This window comes from Schistocerca americana, chromosome 6 (genome assembly GCF_021461395.2).
Source record: "Schistocerca americana isolate TAMUIC-IGC-003095 chromosome 6, iqSchAmer2.1, whole genome shotgun sequence".
NCBI classification, from domain to species: domain Eukaryota; kingdom Metazoa; phylum Arthropoda; class Insecta; order Orthoptera; family Acrididae; genus Schistocerca; species Schistocerca americana.
The window spans coordinates 527,562,177-527,589,395 of NC_060124.1; the positions used below are offsets into that span (position 1 = coordinate 527,562,177).

At 41.9% G+C, this 27,219-nt stretch overlaps 1 protein-coding gene across 1 annotated transcript in view; it reads right to left on the reverse strand.

Annotated features, from left to right (window-relative positions):
- The window catches only part of LOC124619602, a 1,257,865-nt gene that overhangs the window by 26,827 nt on the left and 1,203,819 nt on the right, over positions 1 to 27,219 (reverse strand). The window contains exon 4 of the mRNA XM_047146104.1: positions 25,001 to 25,161. Coding sequence (XP_047002060.1) covers positions 25,001 to 25,161 — 161 coding nt within the window. The remainder of the gene's footprint in view (positions 1 to 25,000; positions 25,162 to 27,219) is intronic.

The following is a 27,219-nucleotide window of genomic DNA, read 5'->3' on the forward strand; positions in this document are numbered from 1 at the left end:
CAGTAGTTGACCGGCGTTGCTGGTGAAACGTTTTTGTAATGCCTCGTGTAATGAGCAGAAATGCGTACCATCACGTTTCCGACTTTGATAAAGGTCGGATTGTAGCCTACCGCGATTGCGATTTATCGTATCGCGACATTGCTGCTCGCGTTGGTCGACATCCAATGACTGTTAGCAGAATATGGAATCGGTGGGTTCAGGAGGGTAATACGCAACGCCGTACTGGATCCCAACGGCCTCGTATCACTAGCAGTCGAGATGACAGGCATCTTATCGCCATGGCTGTAACGCATCGTGCAGCCACGTCTCGATCCCTGAGTCAACAGATGGGGACGTTTGCAAGACAACAACCAACTGGAGGAACAGTTCGACGACGTTTACAGCAGCATGGACTATCAGCTCGGAGACCGTGGCTGCGGTTACCCTTGACGCTGCATCACAGACAGGAGCGCCTGCGATGGTGTACTCAACGGCGAACCTGGGTGCACGAATGGCAAAACGTCATTTTTTCGGATGAATCCAGGTTCTGTTTACAGCATCATGATGGTCGCATCCGTGTTTCCCGACATCGCGGTGAACGCACATTGGAAGCGTGTATTCGTCATCGCTATACTGGCGTATCACCCGGCGTCATGGTATGGGGTGCCATTGGTTACACGTCTCGGTCACCTCTTGTTCGCATTGACGGCACTTTGAACAGCGGACGTTACATTTCAGATGTGTTACGACCCGTGGCCCTACCATTCATTCGATCGCTGCGAAACCCTACATTTCAGCAGGATAATGCACGACCGCATGTTGCAGGTCCTATACGGGCCTTTCTGGATACAGAAAATGTTCGACTGCTGCCCTGGCCAGCACATTCCCCAGATCTCTCACCAACGGGAAACGTCTGGTTAATGGTGGCCGAGCAACTGGCTCGTCACAATACGCCAGTAACTACTCTTGATGAACTGTGGTATCGCGTTGAAGCTGCATGGGCAGCTCTACCTGTACACGCCACCCAACCTCTGTTTGACTCAATGCCGAGGGGTATCAAGGCCGTTATTACGGCCAGAGGTGGTTGTTCTGGGTACTGATTTCTCAGTATCTATGCACCAAAATTACGTGAAAATGTAATCACATGTCAGTTCTAGTATACTATATTTGTCCAATGAATGCCCGTTTATCATCTGCATTTGTTCTTGGTGTAGCAATTTTAATGGCCAGTAGTATATACTGAAAAAAAGAAAACTTTGAGGTTCGCCGATGACACTGTAATTCTGTCAGAGACAGCAAAGGACCTGGAAGAGCAGCTGAACAGAATGGACAGTGTGTTGAAAGGAGGATATAAGATGAACATTAACAAAAGCAAAACGAGGATAATGGAAAGTAGTCGAATTAAATCGGGTGATGCTGAAGGAATTAGATTAGGAAATGAGACGCTTAAAGTAGTAAATGAGTTTTGCTATTTGGGGGGCAAAATAACTGATGATGGTCGAAGTGGAGAGGAATATAATGTAGAGTAGCAATGGCAAGGAAAGCGTTTCTGAAGAAGAGAAATTTGTCAACATCGAGTATAGATTTAAGTGTCAGGAAGTCGTTTCTGAAAGTATTTGTATGGAGTGTAGCCACGTATGGAAGTGAAACGTGGACGATAAATAGTTTGGATAAGAAGAGAATAGAAGCTTTCGAAATGTGGTGCTACAGAAGAATGCTGAAGATTAGATGGGTAGATCACATACCTAATGATGAAGTATTGAATAGAATTGGGAAGAAGAGAAATTTGTGCTACAACTTGACTAGAAGAAGGTATTGTTTGGTAGGACACATTCTGAGGTATCAGGGGATCACCAATTTAGTATTGGAGGGCAGCGTGGAAGGTAAAATCGTAGAGGGAGACCAAGAGATGAATACACTTAACAGATTCAGAAGGATGTAGGTTGCAGTAGGTACCGGGAGATGAAGAAGCTTGCACAGGATACAGCAGCATGGAGACCGGCATTAAACCAGTCTCTGGACTGAAGACCACAACAACAAAACCACATTATTCAACATGTGAACGTCACTACAGATATTGGAATTTAGGTAATGACATGTTCGATATGGCTGCCATCATTGGCGATGATGTGGCGCAGACGAATCGTGAAATCCTGGATGACCCGCTGAAGTGTCGGATAATCAATGCCGTCGATGACCTCCTGAATGACGTTTTTCAGGTCGGCAATGGTTCTGGGGTTATAGCTGTACACCTTGTCTTTAATGTAGCCGCACAAAAAGGAGTCACATGTGTTCAGACCGGAGAATATGGCGGCCTATTGGGTCCCATGCCAGTGACCTCCAGGTATCCCGGAAGCAGAAAGCGGTCCCCAAGGTGTTCCTCTAGGACATCAAACACTCTCCTGCTTCGATACGGTCGAGCTCTGTCTTGCATGAACCATATGTCCTCGAAATCAGGGTCACTTTGGATAATGGGGATGAAATCATCTTCCAAAACCCTCATCTACCATTCGGTAGTCACCGTCCCATCAAGGAGTATCGCACCGATTATACCGTGACTGCACACAATACAGTCACCCGTTGAGTGTGAAGAGACTTCTCTATCACGTAATGCGGATCCTCAGTCCCACAAATGTCTCAATTTTGCTTCTTGACAAACCCACCCAAATGATAGTGGGCTTCGTCGGTAAACCAAACCATATTCATATCAAAGTCCTGTTCGTCAATTCTGTGGACAATAGTGTTGGCGAAACACAACCGCTGTTTCATGGCTCTGAGGCTTAATGGCTGATGGGTTTGAATTTTGTACGGCAAGAGATGCAGGTCTCCAGGTTGATTCCCACTTGTTGTGCAGCTCGTCTGATCGATTTCCTGTGGCCGGTTTGAAACACACCGCGTGTCTTCTCCATGTTTTCAGGCATCTTCACTCTTTTTGGACGACCAACGTTGCCAAAGCTGTCATCACGAACACTACCCGTTCTCTCAAATTTGCGAATCGAATTATTGATTGTTACCACAAGTGGACCGGTTGTCTTCGACTTGAACACGGTGGCAAACTTCTTTTGCGCCGCAGTTGGGTTATTATTGTTCGCATAGTACGCCTTCATAAGCGCTATACGCTCAGACAAGCTGTACCGTGACATTTTCATGTGCAAATGACCAACAACAACAAGACGTGTGCGCTTGCGCATACTAATTCCCATCATGTCCAGCGATCAACCGTGCAGTTTGAACGTCCTAACGCAAAGTGTTCAGTACTTACGACGATTTATTTCATATAGTTCAATAACTGTCGCCCTGTATTCTAACTTAGCGGTCCATGCGCCTGGAATCTCGACATCAGTACACGTGACTGGTCTCACATGCCCTTACAGCTTCCATCACTTTTAATTCGCATTGTTATATACACAATGGAGGGAAGTGTTAGTAAATGAAGTAATATAATTACCAATCACTTTAATATACCTGTTTAAAACTAAAAGCCGGCCGGAGTGGCCGAGCGGTTCTAGACGCTACAGTCTGGACCCGCGCGGCCGCTACGGTCGCAGGTTCGAATCCTGCCTCGGGCATGGATGTGTGTGATGTCCTTAGGTTAGTTAGGTTTAAGTAATTCTAAATTCTAGGGGACTGATGACCTCAGCAGTTAAGTCCCATAGTGCTCAGAGCCATTTGAACCATTTTTTAAAATAAAAAAAAAATTTTTTTTGTCAAAGAGCATTCACACAAAATAGAGATCCATATAAATAAGCTGCTATCAATATAATGCACATATTCAGGGTGACATTTTTTCGATACACTCATGGCACATAGTAACAGAATGTTCACTTGCAGCTGTTACATACATATCTGATTTTTCTGTTTTTGCTTTTGCAGTCCACACACTGTCCTCGTGAGCTCGTAGTTGATTCCACTTCAGACCTTTTCACTCCACAAAACTCTCCAATTCTCTCAGTTACCTTTTTTTAGCAGAGTTTTTGACATAGCCCTTTGCTGAAGGTGGTCTTGCAGAAGCGCAAAAGAATGCTGCTCCAAGACTTCTCTTTTTCACAGTAGTTGTTTCTTATTGGCGTTGAAAATAATAGCGACATCTAGTTCTCTCCTCTTCTACCTCGTAAGGGTATGTCGTGATGACGTTACAATTCTTACAAAATACTAAAATAAGATACCAAGCAAGAAAACACTAAAAAAACAGTACTGCATACATGCGTGCATGGGAATAACCTAAGTGGAGCTGACCATAAACTGACACCAGTGTACGAAGCTAGTCCGTGACGCCCTAGAACTCCTTGTTGTTAACCTAGCCGAAAGTGCTGTTCTTGAAATCCCAGATACAGCATACCAAACTATTCCTGGTCACTTATACGTATTGAGGAGATAGCTTCCTGGAAGCAATTCTCAGCCATTGTATTAATGCGAAAATATTCTCAGTGGTCTCACTGACCACATTAGTGTACTTACGGGTTAAAGGAAGCAGCAGAAATAAATACAGAGAACGAAAGATTATCAGCAGCTTGCACAGAAATCAGACATGAAAGGGAAGCAGTAATTGAGAAGGGAATGAGACAGGGCTCTAGTCTCTCCCCGATGTTATTCAGTCTGTACGTTCAAAAGCAGTAAAGGAAACTAAGTAAAAATTTGGAAAAGAGTTTAAAGTTCAGGGAGAAGAGATCAAAACTTCGAGGTTTCCGATGAGATTGTAATTGTGTCGAAGAGGGCAACTGACTTGGAAGAGCAATTGAACAAAAGGGACAGTGTCCTGAAAAGATTATAAGAGGAACATCAACAAAAGTAAAACAACGATAATGGAATGTAGTCGAATGTAATCATACAACGCTGAGCGAATTAGGTAGTCAGGCAGTACTAAGCAGTAGATGAAGTTTGCTGTTTGGGCAACAAAATTACTGATGACACTTGAATCAGAAAAGATATAAACAATGTATTCACAATAAGAAGAAAAAAGTTTCTGAGAAAGAGGAACTTGTTAAATCTAATACGAAGTGTTAGGCAGTCTTTTCTAAAGGTATTTGCTTGCACTGTAGGATAAAAAATGTCGTGTGACTAGGGCCTCCCGTCAGGTAGACTGTTCGTCGGGTGCGAGTTTTTGGATTTGACGCCACTTCGGCGACTTGCGCGTCGATGGGGATGAAATGATGATGATTACGACAACACAACAACCAGTCCATGAGCGGAGAAAATCTCCAACCCGGCCGGGAATCGAACCCGGGCCCTTAGGATTGACATTTTGTCGCGCTGACCACTCAACTACCGGGGGCGGACGCAGTATAGGACGTGGAGAAGTGAAACGTGGCTGACAAACAGTTCAAACAAGAAGAGAGTAGAAGCCTTTGAAATGTAGTACTACAGAAAAACCTGAAGACTGACTAACAAATGAGGACGTACAGAATCTAACTGGAGAAAGAATTTTGTGGCACAAAGTGACTAAAAGAAAGGAGTCTATGGTCACAACAAAGTACAGTACGAAAAAAAAACACGTTCTCGAAACCCTGTAAGTATCTCCCATGGCGACATGTAAGTTTGAAAGTAGGCTCAAAGGTGCCTGAAACTTTCCTCTGTAACGGAGAAAAAACGTGGCATCCTGCAATATCATCCCTAGACTCGGCAATGCTTCAGACAGCAACGTGTCTGTGAATGAGAAAAAAAGGCCAAACTCAGAAGTTCATGTGACGTCGTGTTAATGGTGTCACACTGGCACCGAATTTCACCACAATTCTACCCAATGCCATCGTGGATGTATCCCACGATGGGTAGATCGTTAGGCCCCCTCTTACCCACATTTCACCTTTCGACGACTCTGCTATGGAGGTCATAACCGAGCCACCTAGTGTGATAATTACGCGGTTCTCTTACGAGTGGCTGAGGGGAACATTTCAGACACACAGTCTCTCTGAATCGACCCCTCAGGATTTTTTTTTTTTTTTTTGTGGTTTTAGGGCGCACAACTTCAATGGTCATTAGCGCCCTGAACCCCTCAGGATGTGGCATAAAGGGCAGCAATGAAACTATCCCTTGGTTTGCAGGGTGGAGTGACACACATTTCGCGGTCGAAGATGACTTGACGGTGTTCTGATAATTCACCCTATTCTAAGGACATCGTGAGGTTAACCCCTTTGTACGTGATCAGACGCTTTGGAATGTAGTGCGACTGCAATTTTTGCTGTGGTATTCGGTGTGGAATCACATTAATTTCATAAAATTTAGCGCTATGAAATTTAGTTCTTGCGGTACTTCACACGGAAAAAACCACGAGTTTTTCAATTATGTACTGCAAACTCGGTCGCCTGTAAAGAAAGTAATTTTCCTTATGTAACAATAGCTGACAGGCTTACCCGAATGTATTACTACACGGTCCGAAACTGGTCATAAGCTAACAACTTCTTGCATACAATTTCACAATGATATTTCCTGAGAATCGGTACACATGTGACAGCATGCGCTACAAATGTGTTCCAAAACGCCGTGCGTAAAAAGGAAACATTTCCGAGACTCAATAGTCAGGTTCTACTGGTGACAGAAAGGCATTATGAAGTACTGTGGATAGCCCTTGGGATAGGGACCACTTGTATACCAAAAAGAAGGATAGCCTTAGTACCAAAATATAAATATTACATACTTCCTGTTGCTTAGGCAAATGGAGCAAATCGTTTGGTCCTTTTTGCATTTGATGTCATCTACGGTTCGCCTGAAGGGGCTCACGGAGACACCATTTAATTTATGGGCAGTTCCGGAAAAATCCTGAAAAAAGCGTTTTTCACTATTTATTTCCCCGTCAGTAGCAGATACCTAAGCAACTAACCGTAGCAAATTGATCACATTTTAACGATTCCTTCTCTAGGAATTTATCTAGAAGTCCCATCTTCCCGTTATCAAAAATATTTATCCATTATCGAGAAACACTACAAAAACATGGTTTTTGGGTATCAAAGCCGAGCCGGTGATACTATGTTGTTTATGCACAGCAAACAGCTGAAATTCTGGCAATACATTCCAAAGATCCCGATCTCGAACAACTCTGAGAATTTTCTTTATATCTTTGTCCGAGATACAGAGGTTACCCTTCTTGTACACGTGAAACACGCACGTAAAATCCGGTATGAGGCGAAAATGTATCTTATAAAATGACGGAGAAATATTTTGTAAAATGTTTCCGTTATCATCAGAAGTGTTCTGGGAACCTCATGTTGTGGTACTGAGACATATTCAAAATTTTTGTGCACGTAAAATCGGGTCTGAGGTGTAAAATTAATTTTGCTCTATTTTAGTTTCACATAAGTAGACTATCAAAATATTACTGACCCGTAAAGTTCTTTTCATATGCTTGAGAAATCCTGCTCTAGCAGGAAAAAGAAAGGAACCAGCAAAGAAGTGCTCTTATCGGAGAACAAAATAGACGAATACGCTCGTGTCTAAAAAACATTTCCACGTACTTTTAAGACTATATCCCAGAAAAAAAAAACTCCCAGAAAAAAAAACATTTAAATCTTTGCTCGATGACAACGTATTTCTCTTTCTTCCAGAAACGCTTTTCTTGCAATGCCACTATGCATTTCATATCACCTTTGCTTCAGCAATCAGCACCCTCTTCGCTATGCAAACAGCAATCTATTGATTATAGTGCCTCCTTTCCTAATCAAATTCCGTCAGCATTGTCTGACAAACCAATTGCATGGGGGCTTATTTAAATTTATGTGATTGAAAATACTTTTGTAACTGTCTGTCCGATTACGTAAGTCTCGTAATCGGTTGGCCCTGACTAGTATTATTACGCTACCTGACTGCAACAAACAATGTAAGAAAATTTTCGTAAACACAATTAATTAATTAAGTCCCCAGCAACTATAAAACCTACAAAATCCAAGCACAAATGTAACTGTTCTGTATGTGGGAGTGTGACTCAACGTCCACATCTGGCACGGTTCTTTTCCAACAAGACAAGAATTTTGATACCAATTATACTGACGTGACAAAAGAAATTTAGAAAAACTATAATTACGCAAAAAAATCACAATTACACTCTAATCCAAGAACACAAGCCAGATGCTTTGTTGACTGAACCTGTAGTGACACATTATTTCAGATACACAACTAATAAAGGAACATTATAAATTTTACCTTCATATATTGACGAAATGCACTCATTACAATAACATCTGCTATCTCTCCCATCAAATCACTGCATAAGACAAGGAACAACACTCTTTACTACAACATCTTACTCCGACTTCACGACAAGCAGTGACCACTAGTACATCTCAGTACGAACTCTTAACACACACTGTCCTCTACGAGCTCTCTGGTAGCACTGACTGCTATGAACTCTTAACACGCACTGTGGAGGCGGCTTAATAGTACTCTTTGGCGCACTCTCTGGCGCAGTGGCACAGTGTAGCCACCTTTCATATGCCCCTCCTCCACAGGCCAGAATTTGATGGTATTTTTGCCAGCATTGGTGGTGAAAATACCACCAAATTCGTCCAGAAAAATACAGACAAAAATAAAAGATAATATTAATACCTAAACATCACATAATTAGTTAAAAATTTTGGCTTTGCACTGACCTTTCACTAACCTAATGTATGAAATACAGTAAGCAATACAACTTCTTTTCATACATGTGACTTTACATAATAGTTTACAATACACAAAAAATCAGTTTATGCAAATGTTCACATAAAATGCCTTCAATGATTAGTTTATACAAAAAAAGAACACCAACAGGTAACATCTTTTCAGTAGAAGCAGTCCATCAGTTGCACCCAGTAAAGTTTAGCAGGTACACCCAGCAACAAGTCACATTAATTCAGTAGAAACAGTTCATCAGTGGCACCCAGCAATATTGAGCAGGTGCAGACACCAGCAAGCAACATCATTTCAGCAGAAACAGTCCACCAGTTGCACCCAGCAATGTTGAGTAGGTGCAGACAGCACGAAGTAACGTCATTTCAGTAGAAACAGTTCTAACAGTGGCACCCAGCAATATTGAGTAGGTGCAAACAGCAAAAAGTCACATCTCTCAGCAGAAGCAGTTCGACAAAATTCACTAACACTGATCACACAGTTCATCAGCAGAAATTAAACATGACTAAATGTTACACATCATGTTGAAAAGTGCAGGTAACAGTTCAGAATATTTATCTTCACTAATCAGACAGTTCAGGCATGAACAATAGTTTGAATGCACATACAGATGCTTTTACAGTAACATACAAATCACAACAAACACACAAATGATATCAGATAATTATCCTATTAACTATGACAATACACAAATACCAGTAAACCTATAATATTCATGGGTGTCAGTGCAAGCCACTACAAACAAATAAAATAATATTTAGGAGATAGGTGGGTAGGATTAGTAAAGGAAAACACACAGAACACACTCACTCATCTCTCATCCACATTAAGTACTACTGTGTAACTGAATAGTGTTAATTGTGTAAATGTAATTCTGTCAAAATCTGATGTTCATCATGTGTATCAACTAGTACTGGCAGCAATGTATAACAGTCAATAATAGTTAGTCAACGTCATAGTCATCATGTCAAGACCAATGTTTGCCAAGCCAGATCAAATGTACTGTTGCTGAACAACTGTCAGTGAGCCACGATATGCAATTACTTCCTCTCTCCAAAAAAAAGTATATACTGCTTAGTGATTTAACAAAGTGTGTGTATAGACTATCTTCCTTCTATTTTAGTGTTCTAGTCTGCTATTTTCATCCTCTTTGTTCCATAAGACCAACCAAAAAAAATATGCTCCTCACTTACTTTACCTCTTATACACCAAAACTCCAATAATCAACAGCATCACATAATCTCAATACGTCACTAATACTTCTTCAATACGTCGATACATATAACTCTTATCATCAATATCATTTATCTTACCTCTTGTCCACAAAAACTCCAATAATCAACAACTTAATATACTCTCAATACCTCAATAATACGTCGCTACATATAAACCTCAGCACCAATATCATTTCACTTCCATAACAACTCTTTCCTCTAGTCAGTCTCCTTGAACAAGTACAGATAAAATCCTAATGCAAACCTCATCATCTCATACAATCTGAAGACACATTGCCAACACACAACCTCTGTGTAATCCATCTGACCCAAATTTTCTACTCATTATAAATTATAAGATACATTTTGGTTCCTTGTCCATCATTAAATAAAAGAAATGCATACCTGACCTCTAACAGACTTAGTTCGAATAACTCTCAGTAATTAAGTACGATTACGGAGTGTGAATGATCATAATATTTCACAGTGTGTACCCACTTCAAGAATCATAGCAGAAGCAAACATGTGGAGTATTTTTTGTGTCAAGTGTCACTTCCTATTTCAATTGCTTACGAAAAATGCAGCCTAATAATTGTTAATGGTCTAAACCTAGTTTCGGTCTGTCATGTCGTTAGCCTCCTTCCTATTTGCATAAATTTATACAGCTTCCATAAAACCTCAGCTCATGTGACTTCTATGACTTTCTTGTACTAATGTCGTTCGTCGAATGATAGCAGTTAATTTTTTTATCTTAAAAATGTAAGACACTGAGCGTAAGCAAAACTTGCAATAGCGAGTAAATATACCAGTAAAGAACAGAATGTCAACAAGTGGATGCAGCACAATTCCTACAACGAGGCTCTGCCAAGCGAACAATCTATAATTAATCCAATAGTGTGACCTAAACTCTATGTTTATACACAGTATTTCAGCATTTCTATACACCAAATTAAAGAGCAGTTATGGCAACAAAACAGAAATGTATAAATATGTAATCCATACGCATAGCAGTAAACATATATCTTACGTAATAAACAAGTCATTAGCATCATATCAGCCTGAGCAAATAAATGTTCATATGTCATCTTAGCAAGTAAACATGGATGCGCAAGCAGATAAATCCAAAAAGTATAACTTACATACATAATCACAGTCAGCACAATAAATCAGGTTACAATTATAATTTAAATAAATAAGCACAGCAGGCACATAATTAAAAAATATGACATCAGTGAAATAGCAGTGCAGCCAAGCGATGCATAATATATACAAGTTACAACCCTGTTCATTCATCAATAATTGTCAAAATCAGTAAATGTGCGCAAGCGCGTCGCTTCACACGTAAATTCATAGAACATAAAATTAGCACAAAGCATGAATCACGTAATCGCGAGCAGCAAATTACGTCTAAAGTACGTACCTAAGTGGAAATAGGTTACCTGTAAAATGAACTCAATTAATAGTTACCTTTTTTTTAGTTTATTACTTTCTTCTTCGAAATTACATTCTTCCTGAAATTTTCTCGATAGCAAGTCGTCTTAACGTCGGACACGCACAGAATTTACCTGAAGGTCTTAAATATTTTATACAACCGTATCCTGCAAAATACTGAATGTTAATAACACAATTCAACAAGTCCTTATAGCTTTATACAGAATTTAGTCGGAGAAATTAGACTGTGTATTTGTTTACGGCTGTCAGTGCATTCGCACTGAGCGCTCGATCAGCTGTGGGCGCGTGACGTAGGAAGCTATTGTTCGCGGTCAACGACTGCCTTGTGCGGCGCGCAGACTTCACTGTTGCTTTGAGTATGTGCCGCCGCCAAAACACAGCGCGGTATCCTTGTACTCTCCGCGTGTTTACATGTAGCTGTTAGTTTCTCACAAGTATGTCATTCCACAAAAATTTTAACGTTTGATATATGATGTATTCCTTTAGAGCGTCGAGATTTAAGAGTTTCTACTTCAACAGTGTTATCATGTATAATTTTGCGAATTCTGTATGGACCGTTATAAAGCAGAAAAAATTTGCGACACAAGCCTTTTCCTTTGTGAGACAAACGGTGGGACTTAATTAATACCTTTTGACCAACTGAAAAAGTTTTTAAACGACCAGGACGTTTAGCTGATTTCTCTCTTCTAGCAGCCGCAGATGCAATATTTCGTAGAGCCAGGTTGACAACTTCAGAATGCCGCAGTTTCCGTGAAGGCGGAAAAGGAACGATTTCAGAAATGCGATTTGTTGGTACTTTATTTTTTAATATCAACAGAGGCGGTAAAGAAGTTGAGTCATTAGGAAGTTCATTCAGAATGTTTTGAAAAATATGAAGATACTGATCCCAAGTTCTGTGATTCTGATGACAATAAAGACGGCACAATTTATTGATTTCCTTCATCCATCTCTCTGAAGCGTTAGATTGAGGGTGAAAAAGTGAAATGAAGATTGGTTTAATTTTACGACGCTGTAGAGTACGAAGCCAAACTTTAGAACGAAACTGTGATCCATTATCTGATATAACCTTGTCAACATGACCAACTTCTTTAAGAAAATGTTTGATGAAAGCGTTAGATATTGAACGAGCTGTTGCTTTGCGTAAAGGTGTAAAACACACATATTTTGACGTCAATTCCACTGCTACGAAAATGTACGCAAAACCATTAGTAGAACGAACCACTGGACCAAACAAATCGACTGCAGCCATCTCCTTTAATTTCGCTGGAATGATGGGAAACAACGGTGCTCTGTGAGAAATCGTTGGAGGCTTAGCCATTTGACATAATTTACATTTGGCAAGAACAGATCGAATACGTTTTTCCATATTATTGAAGTAACAATTTTCTCGTAATTTGTGAAAGCATTTTCGGGGACCAAAGTGTGCATAACTGAGATGCGTATACCAAATCAGCTTATTAACCCACTCATCAGGAATACAAACTAGCCAAACGGAGTTGTCGACCGATTTTCGTTTAAAAAGAACTTTCCAGATAGATCGCAAAAACGAGGTGTGGCCAAATCGTCCAATCTAACAAAGCGTCGAAGAAAATTACAGAGACCAAGAAAACTACGAACATCACGTTTTGTGGTAGGAACAGCATAATTACGAATAGCGTCTAATTTCTCTAGATCAGGAAGAATACCTTCTGTAGAAATAATGTGACCGAGAAATTTCATCTGAGAACGACCAAATTCTGATTTTTCCAAGTTCACTGTCATGCCAACTCGTGCAAAAATACGTAATAATGAATCCAAAATTTTGTTGTGCTCACTCCAAGAACGTTTAACAATAAGAATGTCGTCAACATAAGAAGTAATGTTGTCACGAAGATAAACAGGTAAAATTTCATTTAGACGACGAATGAATGCAGCAGAAAATATAGTTAAGTCCAAACGGTAAATTCCAAAGTCACTTTTGGGTACAATTAGTCATATTCGGTTATTGTTCACTTACTCACTAGATAGATTGATAGTCGAAGAGTTGTTTTGACAGATGCAAAGAATAGTAAAAGAGTAGGCAGCGGTACAGAAAACTAAAAGGGAAATAGCACCACTACAGCTCGGGGCCCTATGCTCGCTACGGCACATATTCACTTAGAGTAGTGAATCCCCTGAGGACATTAATAACTGCACATAATTTCAAGTTTGTGACTTAATGGCAACTTTGGCGGAAGTGCGTACATAAATTGACCTGACCATGAACATGGATGTATCTCATTCTTACAATAACGGAAGATCTTAAATTTCCGGACAGTCAAAAAGTGTTTATAGCCAAAGTTTTCGCCCCGTGGCGACAAAGACCTACCGCGTCTGTCCCAGTCCGAATGTCGATTATTGTTAAATTCGCGCGCCTGGCGCTCTCTTGTTGCATCCCGTAAATGAAACAAATTATTTTCTTCAAACCCTTCTGCTAAACTAACACTTGTCAATTTATCTGAGATCTCCTCAACTCTTTCCGATGAGTCACTTAATTGTTCTTTCACTTTATTTACGTCTTCTGTAAATGTCGCGACTCGGGTTTCAGTATTGACACATTTGGTAGATAACTGTTCATATTGTCGTGTTAGATTATTTATTCTGTCGTTTGGTACGGATTCCTCGATTCTTTCAAATATTTCTTTCTTATCGTTTGCACGTTGTAAATTTAACTCTGAAAATTTCTGTACTATCACGCGATCTTTTTCTTCCTGTTCTCTGCCCTGTTCCTCTTGTCTGACTTCTGTTGAAATTACGCTATTATTGTGAGAATCTAAAATCGGTTGTACTTCTTCTCTAATTTCTTTCTTTGATTCATCATTCGTATTTTTGAAAGCTGTCCCTCTTTGTGAGCGTAACCATGTTGTCATTGCTTCCATCTCAGTTCCAAATCTTTCTATTTGTGATCCCAAATTTAATATTGCACTCATCAACTGCTCCATAGTAACCGGTTCGCAATTCTTTTCGCGCCTAACATTTCCCGCAAAACCAGTTTCCTTCGTCATAGCTGTAAGGCTATCTGTGTTCGATACTACTTCAGAATCTTCTATCGTTGATCTCGTATTCTGTGAATTTTCTGATTGAGAAAAATTTTGAAATGGTTCCGGACTATTTTCCCGACTTATTACATTGTTTTCCACTTCATTATCCATCATACTGTTTTCCTCTGTTGGCGAGTTCGCCATGTCAACAATTTCGTCATTCTCACTATTCATCATTTTCGCCTTTTTCATTGATCGCGTAATCATTTACAAAATATACAAAAGATTCGTCACTGTACGAAACCTACACACAATGACTCTCTATCTCAACAATACCATTCTGATGCAATGACTCCCTCAAACACGATCAATCGAACACTTGAAATAATTGCACTAAATCGTCAAACGCATATACAAGGCAATAAAAATTAAATTTTGAAAAATACCATTAGAAGAATGCTAATTACCAAATCTACACATGCAAAATAGACTACAATTAATAAACTACAAATTACTACAACAATACTACAGTCTACAATTTCACAATCAGAACAATTCCAAGGGACGATCCTGGCAGGGTCGCCACGTGCATGGGGGCTTATTTAAATTTATGTGATTGAAAATACTTTTGTAACTGTTTAAGAAAATTTTCGTAAACACAATTAATTAATTAAGTCCCCAGCAACTATAAAACCTACAAAATCCAAGCACAAATGTAACTGTTCTGTATGTGGGAGTGTGACTCAACGTCCACATCTGGCACGGTTCTTTTCCAACAAGACAAGAATTTTGATACCAATTATACTGACGTGACAAAAGAAATTTAGAAAAACTATAATTACGCAAAAAAATCACAATTACACTCTAATCCAAGAACACAAGCCAGATGCTTTGTTGACTGAACCTGTAGTGACACATTATTTCAGATACACAACTAATAAAGGAACATTATAAATTTTACCTTCATATATTGACGAAATGCACTCATTACAATAACATCTGCTATCTCTCCCATCAAATCACTGCATAAGACAAGGAACAACACTCTTTACTACAACATCTTACTCCGACTTCACGACAAGCAGTGACCACTAGTACATCTCAGTACGAACTCTTAACACACACTGTCCTCTACGAGCTCTCTGGTAGCACTGACTGCTATGAACTCTTAACACGCACTGTGGAGGCGGCTTAATAGTACTCTTTGGCGCACTCTCTGGCGCAGTGGCACAGTGTAGCCACCTTTCACAATTACGCTTCAATAATCTTGTTTTCGTTTTGTAGGAGTTTATTTTGTGAACTCTGCTCGAGACACTGTCCATTCCGTTCAAATGATCTTCCAAGTATTTTGCAGTGTCTGACGTAACTACAATGTCATATGCAAACCTCAAAGTTTTTATTTATTCTACCTGAAGTTTAACTCCTTTCTCAAAATTTCTCCTTGATTTTCTTTACTGCTCGCTTTACGTACAGACTGCGTAACGCGGGGATAGGTAGCAGCCCTGTTTCACTCCCTTCTCAGCCAGTGCCTTCATTTTACGTCCTTCGGCGTTATGACTACACTCTGGTTCCTTTGCAAGTTGCAGTCTTTCGTTTCCTGAACAGCTGCCATAAATGTGCCTCTGCCTTTCTTTGGTAAATCATCTAAAATAAGTCCTGAGATCAGTATTGCTTAGTGTGTTTCTATTTTTCTCCGGAACGTAAATTTATATTCTCCTATGTCGGCCTGTATCAGTTTCTCCGTCCTTCTGAAAATAATTTGTGTCGGTGTTTTGCAACCAATAGCTTATTAAACTTATTCTTCAGCAACAACCATACCTGTCAGTGCCCGTCTTCTTTAGAACTGGAATAATTACATTCTTCTTGAAGTCAAAGGGTACGTTCCCTGTGTCACATACCTTGCAGCGATAGCGTTCTCGCTTCCCACGCCCGGGTTCCCGGGTTCGATTCCCGGCGGGGTCAGGGATTTTCTCTGCCTCGTGATGACTGGGTGTTGTGTGATGTCCTTAGGTTAGTTAGGTTTAAGTAGTTCTAAGTTCTAGGGGACTGCTGACCATAGATGTTAAGTCCCATAGTGTTCAGAGCCATTTGAACCATTTTTTGAACATATCTTGCACTCCAGGTAGTTCTCATGTCTTACTTTCCCTAAGATCCCAATAATACTGAGGAAATGTCCACTCGAAGTACCGTATTTCGACTTTCGCATTATCATATCAACCATCACATCATCTACTCCATCTTATCATTGCATGGTATTGCTTTCAATTTTTTTCATTTTTTAAAGTGATTTTATACATTCTTTCCAACTCCCGGGAAAGAAATATCTTATCAAGAACTAAAGGCAACCGTAAGGATTAGGAGACAGAGCAGGACAAGTTTAGCTGTAGCCTACTTATTGACGGATTTATATTTACTGATAATATGCCATGACTCATCACAGGCATCCAGCAAAAGAAAAGAGCTAATTCGTCGAAACAGAGAGAACGTTTACGAAAAGACGAATAGGTTACACATAGCAGTACTAAAGGCAGTAACTTCTCCTTTTGGTCAGTGCGAGGTTACGCCCAGAAGGCAGTGCTATGTCCTTCTCCGTCCACTTCTATTTAACGGAATAAATTGTTCATGGCCTTGTTTGGAACAGGGCTGGTAGCCTCTGCATTATATTCTGGAATTGCATAGGCCAACCTGCCGACTGCGTCGAACACTCCCAGTTAATCGTCTCCACCCACGGCCGTGAAGTAGCCTTAATGGACGTACGTGCTGACTGTGATGGGTGGCAGAACCTTCGATGCAGCATTCCTGTACACGAGAAGCTCTGTAGACTGAGGAACGCTTAGTGTTCACTCAGGATCGGAATAGAATGTCCCATTCGTCAGGCGCGTCAGAGAGCACTTTGTTCTACCTCCGCAGGTTCTCGTCGTCGAGAGGAAATAAGGTTGGAATTTGGCGTCCGTTCTACAGTGTGGTTACTACAGACGCATCATAGATCTGGCGGGTAAAGGTGTCAGCTTGCCGCAGCCTAGCTTAACTTTCCAATAAGGAGAGAAACGTTTACAACAGGTGGCACCTCACTCTTTCGGGTATTTGTCAGAAATGATGCTCCACCACCGTCAGCTGCTGCGAAAACCTCTACTATTGCTATCTGTTTCGGCTGTTACATGACATCATCAGGCACAAGTAGTTTGTCAGTAACAGAACATGTGTGACGTCCGTCTCAGTGTACATAACGTCAGAAACATGAACTGGACAACAGAACTCAATACACAGTATTTAAAGATTGTTCAGAAGAGCAGTACCAGTAAATCCCCCATCCCTGATTACTAAAAGCACCAATTTCCCTTGCATAAAACAACTAGTTTTTGACGCAGCTCAATTTTTAGGCTGGCATATTTCGTGAACTACGTGTCGTACAATAATATAAGTTTGCAAGTAGATGTAGTAGTATATGCGAGTAGCGTCTGCAAAATGTGTAACAAATGGAGCTAGAAGAGAAAAAGTAATAAATTAAAACGTTGTAACAGATGCTGAACTCTTACTACGTGAACAGCGAAAATGTGGTAAGAAAAGAACTCTTTTCCGTCGATTATTTCGTGGGGGAAATCGGGGAGTAAAAGTTTTATAGAGGTGTGAAATTATGTACACATATATAAGAGGCCAAGTGCTGTCATTCTCAAATCCTGGAGTATAAGTAAACTGTGATCAGTGTGTGTGTGTGTGTGTGTGTGTGTGTGTGTGTGTGTGTGTGTTTTACACTGTCTCAAGGCGTATGCACAGTTTCTAACTTCAATACTTGACTTATCTTACTTTAAAGATTTAACACTATAAGTATTAAACCTTTAAAGTAAGATGACACCTCTCAGTAAATTGGTTATGACAGCTTTCTAAAACTTTAAAATTCGGTTAATAATTCTATCAAATACTGAAAATCAGTTTTTTCTCCCTGTAAGCCGTTAGATAGGTGACCTGAACTGGAACTGGGTGAGCTAGTGATCTTTTCAGCCATTTAATGACATCGTATCCAAAATACAAACTTGTGGATTTGTCTGTTGCTGCGACAATGCCAATAATGACAACAATGTCGGCGTAGGAGTCGTGGTTCAGAAGGTTAACTATGAACAATTGTCTCCACAGATTCAGTGCTGATTACTATTACGTTACCAAGACAATGGATCTTCTGATCAGTGTTTAAACTTTTTGTGTTGAGTTCCGGTGTCCTGATCGTGTTTTTGACATAACGTAGATTGGGATGGGACGTCACGTGTCTATCCACACACATGCTGTGTTAAAGAAGCCCTTGTGGCTGATGATGTTCAATAACAACAGAAAATGGTTGTAATAGTGAAGATAAACCTTGATTTTCCAGAAGTATTAGAGACACATTTATGCGTTCACGATCTGCAGAATAGAATATGCAACTGATTTCACTTCTACATCTACATCCACATCTACCTACATCTACATATATACTCCGATAACTACCAAGCGGTGCGTAGCGGAGGGCACAATTCGCGCCAAAGTCATATTTCCCCCCCTCTGTTCCACTCGCTGATCGCGCGAGGGAAAAACGACTGTCTGGACGCCTCGGTACGAGCTCTAATTTCCCTTATCTTTGAATGGTGACCACTGCGCGATTTCAAAGTTGGTGGTGATAATATATGCTCTACGTCGTCGGTGAAGATCGGCTTTGGGAAATTAGTGCGCAGCACCTTCTGTTTAGCGCGCCGTCTATCTGCAAGTGTGTCCCACACCAAACTTTCAAAGAGATTCGCAACGCTCTCACGATGGCTAAATGTACCAGTCACGAATCATGTCGCTCTTCTTTGGACCTTATTAATCTCTTGAATCAAGCCCAACTGGTAATGGTCTCATACAGACGGACAATACTCTTTAAGACTGGAAGAACTAATGTATTGTAAGCTATTTCCTTTGTTGAAGAACTGCACCGCTTCAGGACTCTACCAATAAACCGCAATCTAGAGTTCGCCTTACCCGTTATTTGTGTAATCTGATAGTTCCATTTGAGATCATTTCAAATAGTCAGACCCAGATACTTGACGGACGTTACCGCTTCCAAAGACTGGGCATTTATTTTGTACTCGTACATTAATAGGGATTTTCGCCTTGTTATAGGCAGTAGGTTACACTTACTAATGTTGAGAGATAACTGCCAGTAATTACACCACGCACTTATTTTCTGCAACTCCTCACTGATTTGTTCACAACTTTCGTGTGATACTACTTTCCTGTAGACTACAGCATCATCGGCAAACAGCCTAAGGCCGCTGTCAATACCATCAACCAGATCGTTTATCGTTTATGCAAATCGTAAAAATCAGAGGAACTATTACGCTACCCTGTGGCACGCCTAAAGTTACGCTTGTTTCTGTTGAAGTCACCCCGTTCAGGACGAGATACTGCTCCCTGTCTGTAAGAACACTTTCTATCCAACCGCATATGTCATCGGATAGACCGTAAGCGCGCACTTTTGTAGCCAGCGTCAGTGCGGAACTGAGTCGAACGCTTTTCGAAAGTCGATAAATATGGCATCAACCTGGGAGCCGGTATCTAGAGCCTGTTGTACATCATGCACAAAGAGGGCCAGCTGTGTCTCGCATGACGGCTGTTTACTAAAACCGTGCTGGTTTCTGCAGATGAGCTTCTCAGTCTAGAAAGGTCATTATGTCTGAACATAAAATATGTTCCATGATTCTACAACAAATCGATGTCAGTGATATTGGCCGGTAATTATATGCGTCCGATTTTCTACCATTTTTATAGATAGCTATGACCTGGGCCTTCTTCCTGTCCCGTGGAACTTTTTGCCGTTCCAATGATCTCTGATAGATGACGGATAAGAATGGTGCTATATTTGTAGCATAGTCAACATAAAATCTTGCGAGGATACCGTCTGGGCCAGATGCCTTCCTGGCGTCTAAGGATCTTAACTGTTTTACAATCCCAGATACACTAAACACTATGTCAGCCATCCTTTCGTTTGTTCGATAATTGAAAGGGGGAATGGTGCTGCAATCATCTACCGTAAACGAGTTTTTGAAAGCTAGGTTTAGAATTTCGGCCTTCTGTTTATCATCATCAGCTACATTACCCTTATTGTCACTTCAATGCAACTATAGTTTAATTTAGCGACAATTTTATCCATGATGATGGAGCGCTCAGTTTTCTGCATAGGAAGCCTAGATTGGTATTAAGCCACTTTCCTGAGCAATATAGGAGGTACAGAGAAGGGCTTCTCAGTCATGTAGACAGCAGCAGAGATGCATTGTATGAAATGCACCTGCGAAATTATGTCGGCAATCATTTCTACAGAGCCCAGTCATTGCCCGATAAAAACAAGGGTGCGGATTCATCGCAGGGCTGCGCAACATTTTACCTGTCAAGAAGCTTCACAAAAGTGTCGATTCAACAGCAGAGAGGTAAGAAATAACATTTTCCTATGACATCTTCGTATCTTTATGATAATTATGTCTGTGCAGAGCTTATAAGAGATAGGAGATGATGTGAGTCTCTCAGTAAATTTCTTGCTCGAAGTTCATATTACATCAGTTTATTCTGCTTTTACAACGAGCTTTGGAAAGACGCGAAGAAGGGCGAAGAAAATTTCATTGTAGTTAATATTGGTGAACAGGTTCTCAGGGGATCGACACATAATTTTGACCTGACTAACGCATGTTCTTTATTTTACTTTGGCAGTATCACAGTAATCTACGTTGTATGCTAATTCAAAACTTTTTAAACCTTTTTTCTTCTGTGATGTTTCATTTTGGCAGGCCTGTGGTCAGATTTGTTTTGCTTTGGCTGATTTTTTTTTCCTCTAGTGAGAAGGTATTGACTTTGATAGTTAGTAGACTTCCTAGCTGTAGCATAAGAATTACACTAGTTAGACTTTTGTGTGTAGGCTTCAGCTGTCGAAGCGCATTTCCCCTGTCGCGCTTTGACTGTTTTCAACGGAGTCCCCATAATTACCGTTGTCTCCACCATCACTGCGACATCTGCAGAGATAAGGGCCAGGTTATTATGTCTTTACAACGTACGTCTACATCTACATCTACAACTACATAGATACTCCGCAAGCCACCGTATGGTACATGGCGGAGCGTACCCTGTACCACTACTTGTTCTTTCCTTTCCTGTTCCACTCGCAAATAGAGCGAGGAAAGACGACTGTATATATGCTCTCGTATGAACCCTAATTTCTCGTATCTTATCTTCGTGGTCCTTACGTGCAGTGTATGCTGGTAGCAGTAGAATCGTTCCGCACTCAGCTTCAAATGACCCTTCTCCAAATTTCTCAATAGTGTTTCTCGAAAAGATCGTCTCCTTTCCGCCATAGATTCCAATCTGAGTTCATAAAGCATCTTTGTAACACGTATTGTTCGAACCTTCCGCTAACAAAACTAGCGGCCCGCCTCTGAATTGCTTCGATGTCTTCCTTCAGTCCGACTTGGTATGGATTCAAGTCTAACAGGTCTCACGAAAAGGTCGCACCAGCATCCTGTATGCGGTCTCCTTTATAACTGAACTACTCTTCCCTAAACCTTTCCCAAATAACCGAAGTCGACCACCGTTCTCTTACGCTCCTTCCACTTCATATCGCTTTGCAACGTTAGACCGGATATTTAAACGAGATGACTGTGTCAAGCAGGACATTCGTAATACTGCACCCGATCATTACAGGTTTGATCTTCCTACTCATCCGCATTAACTTACATTTTTGGACATTTAGGGCTAGCTGCCATTCATCACACCGTCTGGAAATGTTTTCTAAGTCGTCTTGTATCTTCCTAGAGTCACTCAACTTCGACACCTTACCGTACATCACGGCATCATCAGCAAACAACCGCAAATTGCTGCCCACTCTGTCCGCCAAATCATTTATTAGTATACAGAACAACAGCGGTGCTATCACAGTTCCCTGGGGTGCTCCTCATGATACCTTTTTCTCTGATGAATACTCGCCGTCGAGGACAACATGTATGTATGTGTGTATGTATGTGAACCGGGGACCTAGAAATGACGGAGAGGCTTCGTCCCCGCCTCAGCCGCAGTGGTCCTCAACCCCACGACGACTACCGCAGTCCGCCCCTCCGCCGCCACAGGGTTATCGTGCGGTGCGCCCCCCCCCCCCCCCCCAAGGGAACGTCTCACACTAGACGAGTGTAACACCTATGCTTGTCGTGGTAGAGTAATGGTGATGTCCGCGTACGTGGAGATCTTGTTTGCGCAGCAATCGCCGACATAGTATGGCTGAGGCGGAATAAGGGGAACCAGCCCGCATTCGCCGATGCAGATGGAAAATCGCCTAAAAACCATCCACGGACTGGCCGGCTCACCGGACCTTGACGCAAGTCCGCCGGGCGGATTCGTGTCGGGGACCAGGCACTCCTTCCCACTCCGGAAAGCCGTGCGTTAGACCGCTCGGCTAACCGGGTTCTATTATTTAATAAGTCTTCGTGCCACTCACATAACTGTGAACTTATTCCACACGCTTGTCGTACCTTCGTCAACAGCCTGCAATGGGGCGCCGTATCAAATGCTTCCCGGAATCTAGAAATACGGAATCTGGCTGTTGCCTTTCATCCATAGTTCTCAGTACATGATGTGAGAAAACGGCAAGCTGAGTTCCGCACGAGCGATGCTCTCTAAAACCATGCTAATTGGTGGACATAAGCTTCCCAGTCCCAACAAAGTCTATTATATTCGAACTGACAATATGTTCGAGGATTCTGTAGCAAAGAGAAGCTAGGGATATCGCGTGTCTGTATTTTTACCCTTCCCATTTACTGGAGTCACCTGCGTGTTTATTTTCCCAGTCGTTTGAGACTTTGTGCTCGGCGAGAGATTCACGATGAATGCAACCTATGCAAGGTGCCAATGCCAAACTCTGCACAACCTCAGAAGAGCAATACAAAACAAGCGCAGGGGAAAGTTGGGCTCAAAGATCTAGCTGATTCACGACAACGCCCGGGCCCACACGGCAAATGCCACTCGTGAAGTTCCCGAATCTTTTAAGTGGGAGTTGTTTCCTCATCCGCCGTACAGTCCCGACCTGGCACCGAGCGACTTCCACTTATTCCCAGCAATGAAGAAGTGGTTGGCTATGCAGCGTTTTGATGACGACGCACAGCTTCAAGAAGAGGTAACCACGTGGTTGAAGGCGCAGGCGGCCGAATTTTACGAGGTGCATTCAAGTTCTAAGGCCTCCGATTTTTTTTCTCCGGACTGGAAAGAGATAGAAACATGTGCATTGTTTTAAAATGAGGCCGCGTTCATTGTCAATACGTCCCAGAGATGGCAGCACCGTACGGCAGATGGAATTTTACCGCCAGCGGCGAGAATGAGAACTGTTTTAAATAATTAAAATGGCGACGTTTTCCTTACTTGAACAGCGTGCAGTCATTCGTTTTCTGAATTTGCGTGGTATGAAACCAATTGAAATTCATCGACAGTTGAAGGAGACATGTGGTGATGGAGTTATGGATGTGTCGAAAGTGCGTTCGTGGGTGCGACAGTTTAATGAAGGCAGAACATCGTGTGACAACAAACCGAAACAACCTTGGGCTCGCACAAGCCGGTCTGACGACATGATCGAGAAAGTGGAGAGAATTGTTTTGGGAGATCGCCGAATGACTGTTGAACAGATCGCCTCCAGAGTTGGCATTTCTGTGGGTTCTGAGCACACAATCCTGCATGACGACCTGAAAATGGAAAAAGTGTCATCCAGGTGGGTACCACGAATGCTGACGGACGACCACATGGCTGCCCGTGTGGCATGTTGCCAAGCAATGTTGACGCGCAACGACAGCATGAATGGGACTTTCTTTTCGTCGGTTGTGACAGTGGATGAGACGTGGATGCCATTTTTCAATCCAGAAACAAAGCGCCAGTCAGCTCAATGGAAGCACACAGATTCACCGCCACCAAAAAATTTCGGGTAACCGCCAGTGCTGAAAAAATGATGGTGTCCATGTTCTGGGACAACGAGGGCGTAATCCCTACCCATTGCGTTCCAAATGGCACTACGGTAAAGGTGCATCCTACGAAAATGTTTTGAAGAACAAATTCCTTCCTGCACTGCAACAAAAACGTCCGGGGAGGGCTGCGCGTGTGCTGTTTCACCAAGACAACGCACCCGCACATCGAGCTAACGTTACGCAACAGTTTCTTCGTGATAACAACTTTGAAGTGATTCCTCATGCTCCCTACTCACCTGACCTGGCTCCTAGTGACTTTTGGCTTTTTCCAACAATGAAAGACACTCTCCGTGGCCGCACATTCACCAGCCGTGCTGCTATTGCCTCAGCGATTTTCCAGTGGTCAAAACAGACTCCTAAAGAAGCCTTCACCGCTGCCATGGAATCATGGCGTCAGCGTTGTGAAAATTGTGTACGTCTGCAAGGGCGGTTACGTCGAGAAGTAACGCCAGTTTCATCGATTTCGGGTGAGTAGTTAATTAGAAAAAAATTCGGTGGCCTTAGAACTTGAATGCACCTCGTACTACGAAGGAATTTCCGAGCTCGTCCATCGCTGCGATAAGTGCCTTAATTTAAATGGCAACTATGTAGAAAAGTAGTATTTAAGTGTGGCTTTCATCCGTATATAATTTAAAAAATTCCAATACTTTATTTATTTTTAATTCCAAAACGTAATGTACTTTGTCGATAGCCCTCGTATGTGCAGAACACGAAGATGAAGAAAGTGAAAGAGGACCGTGCGGCTGAGGGGCCTGGTCCGTTCACACACCTGCGCCTGTTCTCCGGCGGCTGCAGCCGCGACGTGTGCAGCGGCAGCGCCATGTCCCGCGGCATCTGGGCGTCCAGCTTGTCCTCGCACCGGCACTCGGTGTGGTTGTAGAAGGTCAGCTTCTCCACCACGTAGCCCGCGCCGGAGCCCAGCGTCGTCGACTGGAAGCACACCACACACAATACGGTCAAAACACACTGCTCACACAGCCAGCATTTTTTTAGAAATTTTAGGAAAAGGTAATGTACAGGCACCTTCTCAACCATCTGACCACAAATAACATACTATCAAGAACACAGTTTGGATTCCTGAAGGGTTCTGATATCGAAACGGCTATTTACATCTACAGTGAGAATGCGCTTAATTCATTAAACCACAAATTACAAGCAGCAGGTATTTTTTGTGATTTGTCAAAGACATTCGATTGTGTGAACCACAACATCCTTTTAAATAGAATGAGATTTTCACTCTGCAGCGGAGAGTGCGCCGATATGAAACTTCCTGGCAGATTAAAACTGTGTGCCAGACCGAGACTCGAACACGGTGTAAGTAGGCTGTTTATGTTTTCTTATTGGCAACGTTACGCAGCGCCCTGTATGAAAATCACTGGCTGTGCTGTGTGCACTCTGTGGCCAGTTTGCATTGTTGTCTGCCATTGTAGTGTTGGGCAGCGGCAGCTGGATGTGAACAGCGCGTAGCGTTGCGCAGTTGGAGGTGAGCCGCCAGCAGTGGTGGATGTGGGGAGAGAGATGGCGGAGTTTTGTAATTTGTCATGAACTGCTATATATATATTATGACTATTAAGGTAAATACATTGTTTGTTCTCTATTAAAATCTTTCATTTGCTAACTATGCCTATCAGTAGTTAGTGCCTTCAGTAGTTTGAATCTTTTATTTAGCTGGCAGTAGTGGGGCTTGCTGTATTGCAGTAGCTTGAGTAGCGAAGATTTTTGTGAGGTAAGTGATTTGTGAAAGGTATAGGTTAATGTTAATCAGGGCCATTCTTTTCTAGGGATTTTTGAAAGTCAGATTGCGTTGCGCTGAAAATATTGTGTGTCAGTTAAAGCACAGTCTTGTATAATTCTTCAAAAAGGGGACGTTTCAACGGGACCTTTGCCTTTCGCGGGCAAGTGCTCTGCCAATTGAGCTACCAATGCACGACTCACGCCCCGTTCTCACAGCCTTACTTCTGCCAGTACCTGCCTTGGTAGAGCACTTGCCCGCGAAAGGCAAAGGTCCCGAGTTCGAGTCTCGGTCCGGCACACAATTTTAATCTGCTAGGCAGCTTCATATCGGCGCACACTCCACTGCAGAGTGAAAATCTCATTCTGGAAACATCCCCCAGGCTGTGGCTAAGCCATGTCTCCGCAATATTCTTTCTTTCAGGAGTGTTAGTTCTGCAAGGTTCGCAGGAGAGGTTCTGTAAAGTTTGGAAGGTAGGAGACGAGGTACTGGAAGAAGTGAAGCTGTGAGGACGGGGCGTGACTCGTGCTTGGGTAGCTCAGTTGGTAGAGCACTTGCCCGCGAAAGGTAAAGGTCCCAAGTTCGAGTCTCGGTCCGGCACACAGTTAAATCTGCCAGGAAGTTTCATCCTTTTAAATAAATTAGAATTCTATGGAGCCACGGGCAATGCTGCAAAATGGTTCAAGTCATACCACGCTAACAGGAAACAAAGGGTGTCAGTGCAAGGAACTAGTGAATTACGTCATCAGTCATCATCAGAATGGGAAGAAATTACATGTGGTGTCCCACAAGGATCCATCTTAGGGCCAGTGCTTTTTCTTGTGTACATTAATGATCTCTCAACAGTTAACTGCCAGAAGCAGAGTTCGTTTTGTTTGCAGATGACACAAGTATTGCAATAAATAGTATGTCGAGTGCAGTTCTAGAAAGATCTGCTAATGATATTTTCATGAATATTAATAAATGATTTAAAGCCAACTCACTGACATTAAACTTCGAAAAGACTCACTATATGCAATTCAGAACCTGTAAGAGGTTTCCACCCAGCATATGCATAAAGTATGAAGAAGAGCAGATAGAAGAGGTTGACAGTCTTAAATTCCTGGGATTACAACTTGATAATAAATTCAGTTGGGAGGAGCACATCACAGAACTGCAGAAATGCCTTAACAAATCTGTATTTGCAATTCGAGTGTTAGCAGACATAGGCGACATAAAAATGAAAAAGCTTGCATACTTTGCCTACTTTCATTCCA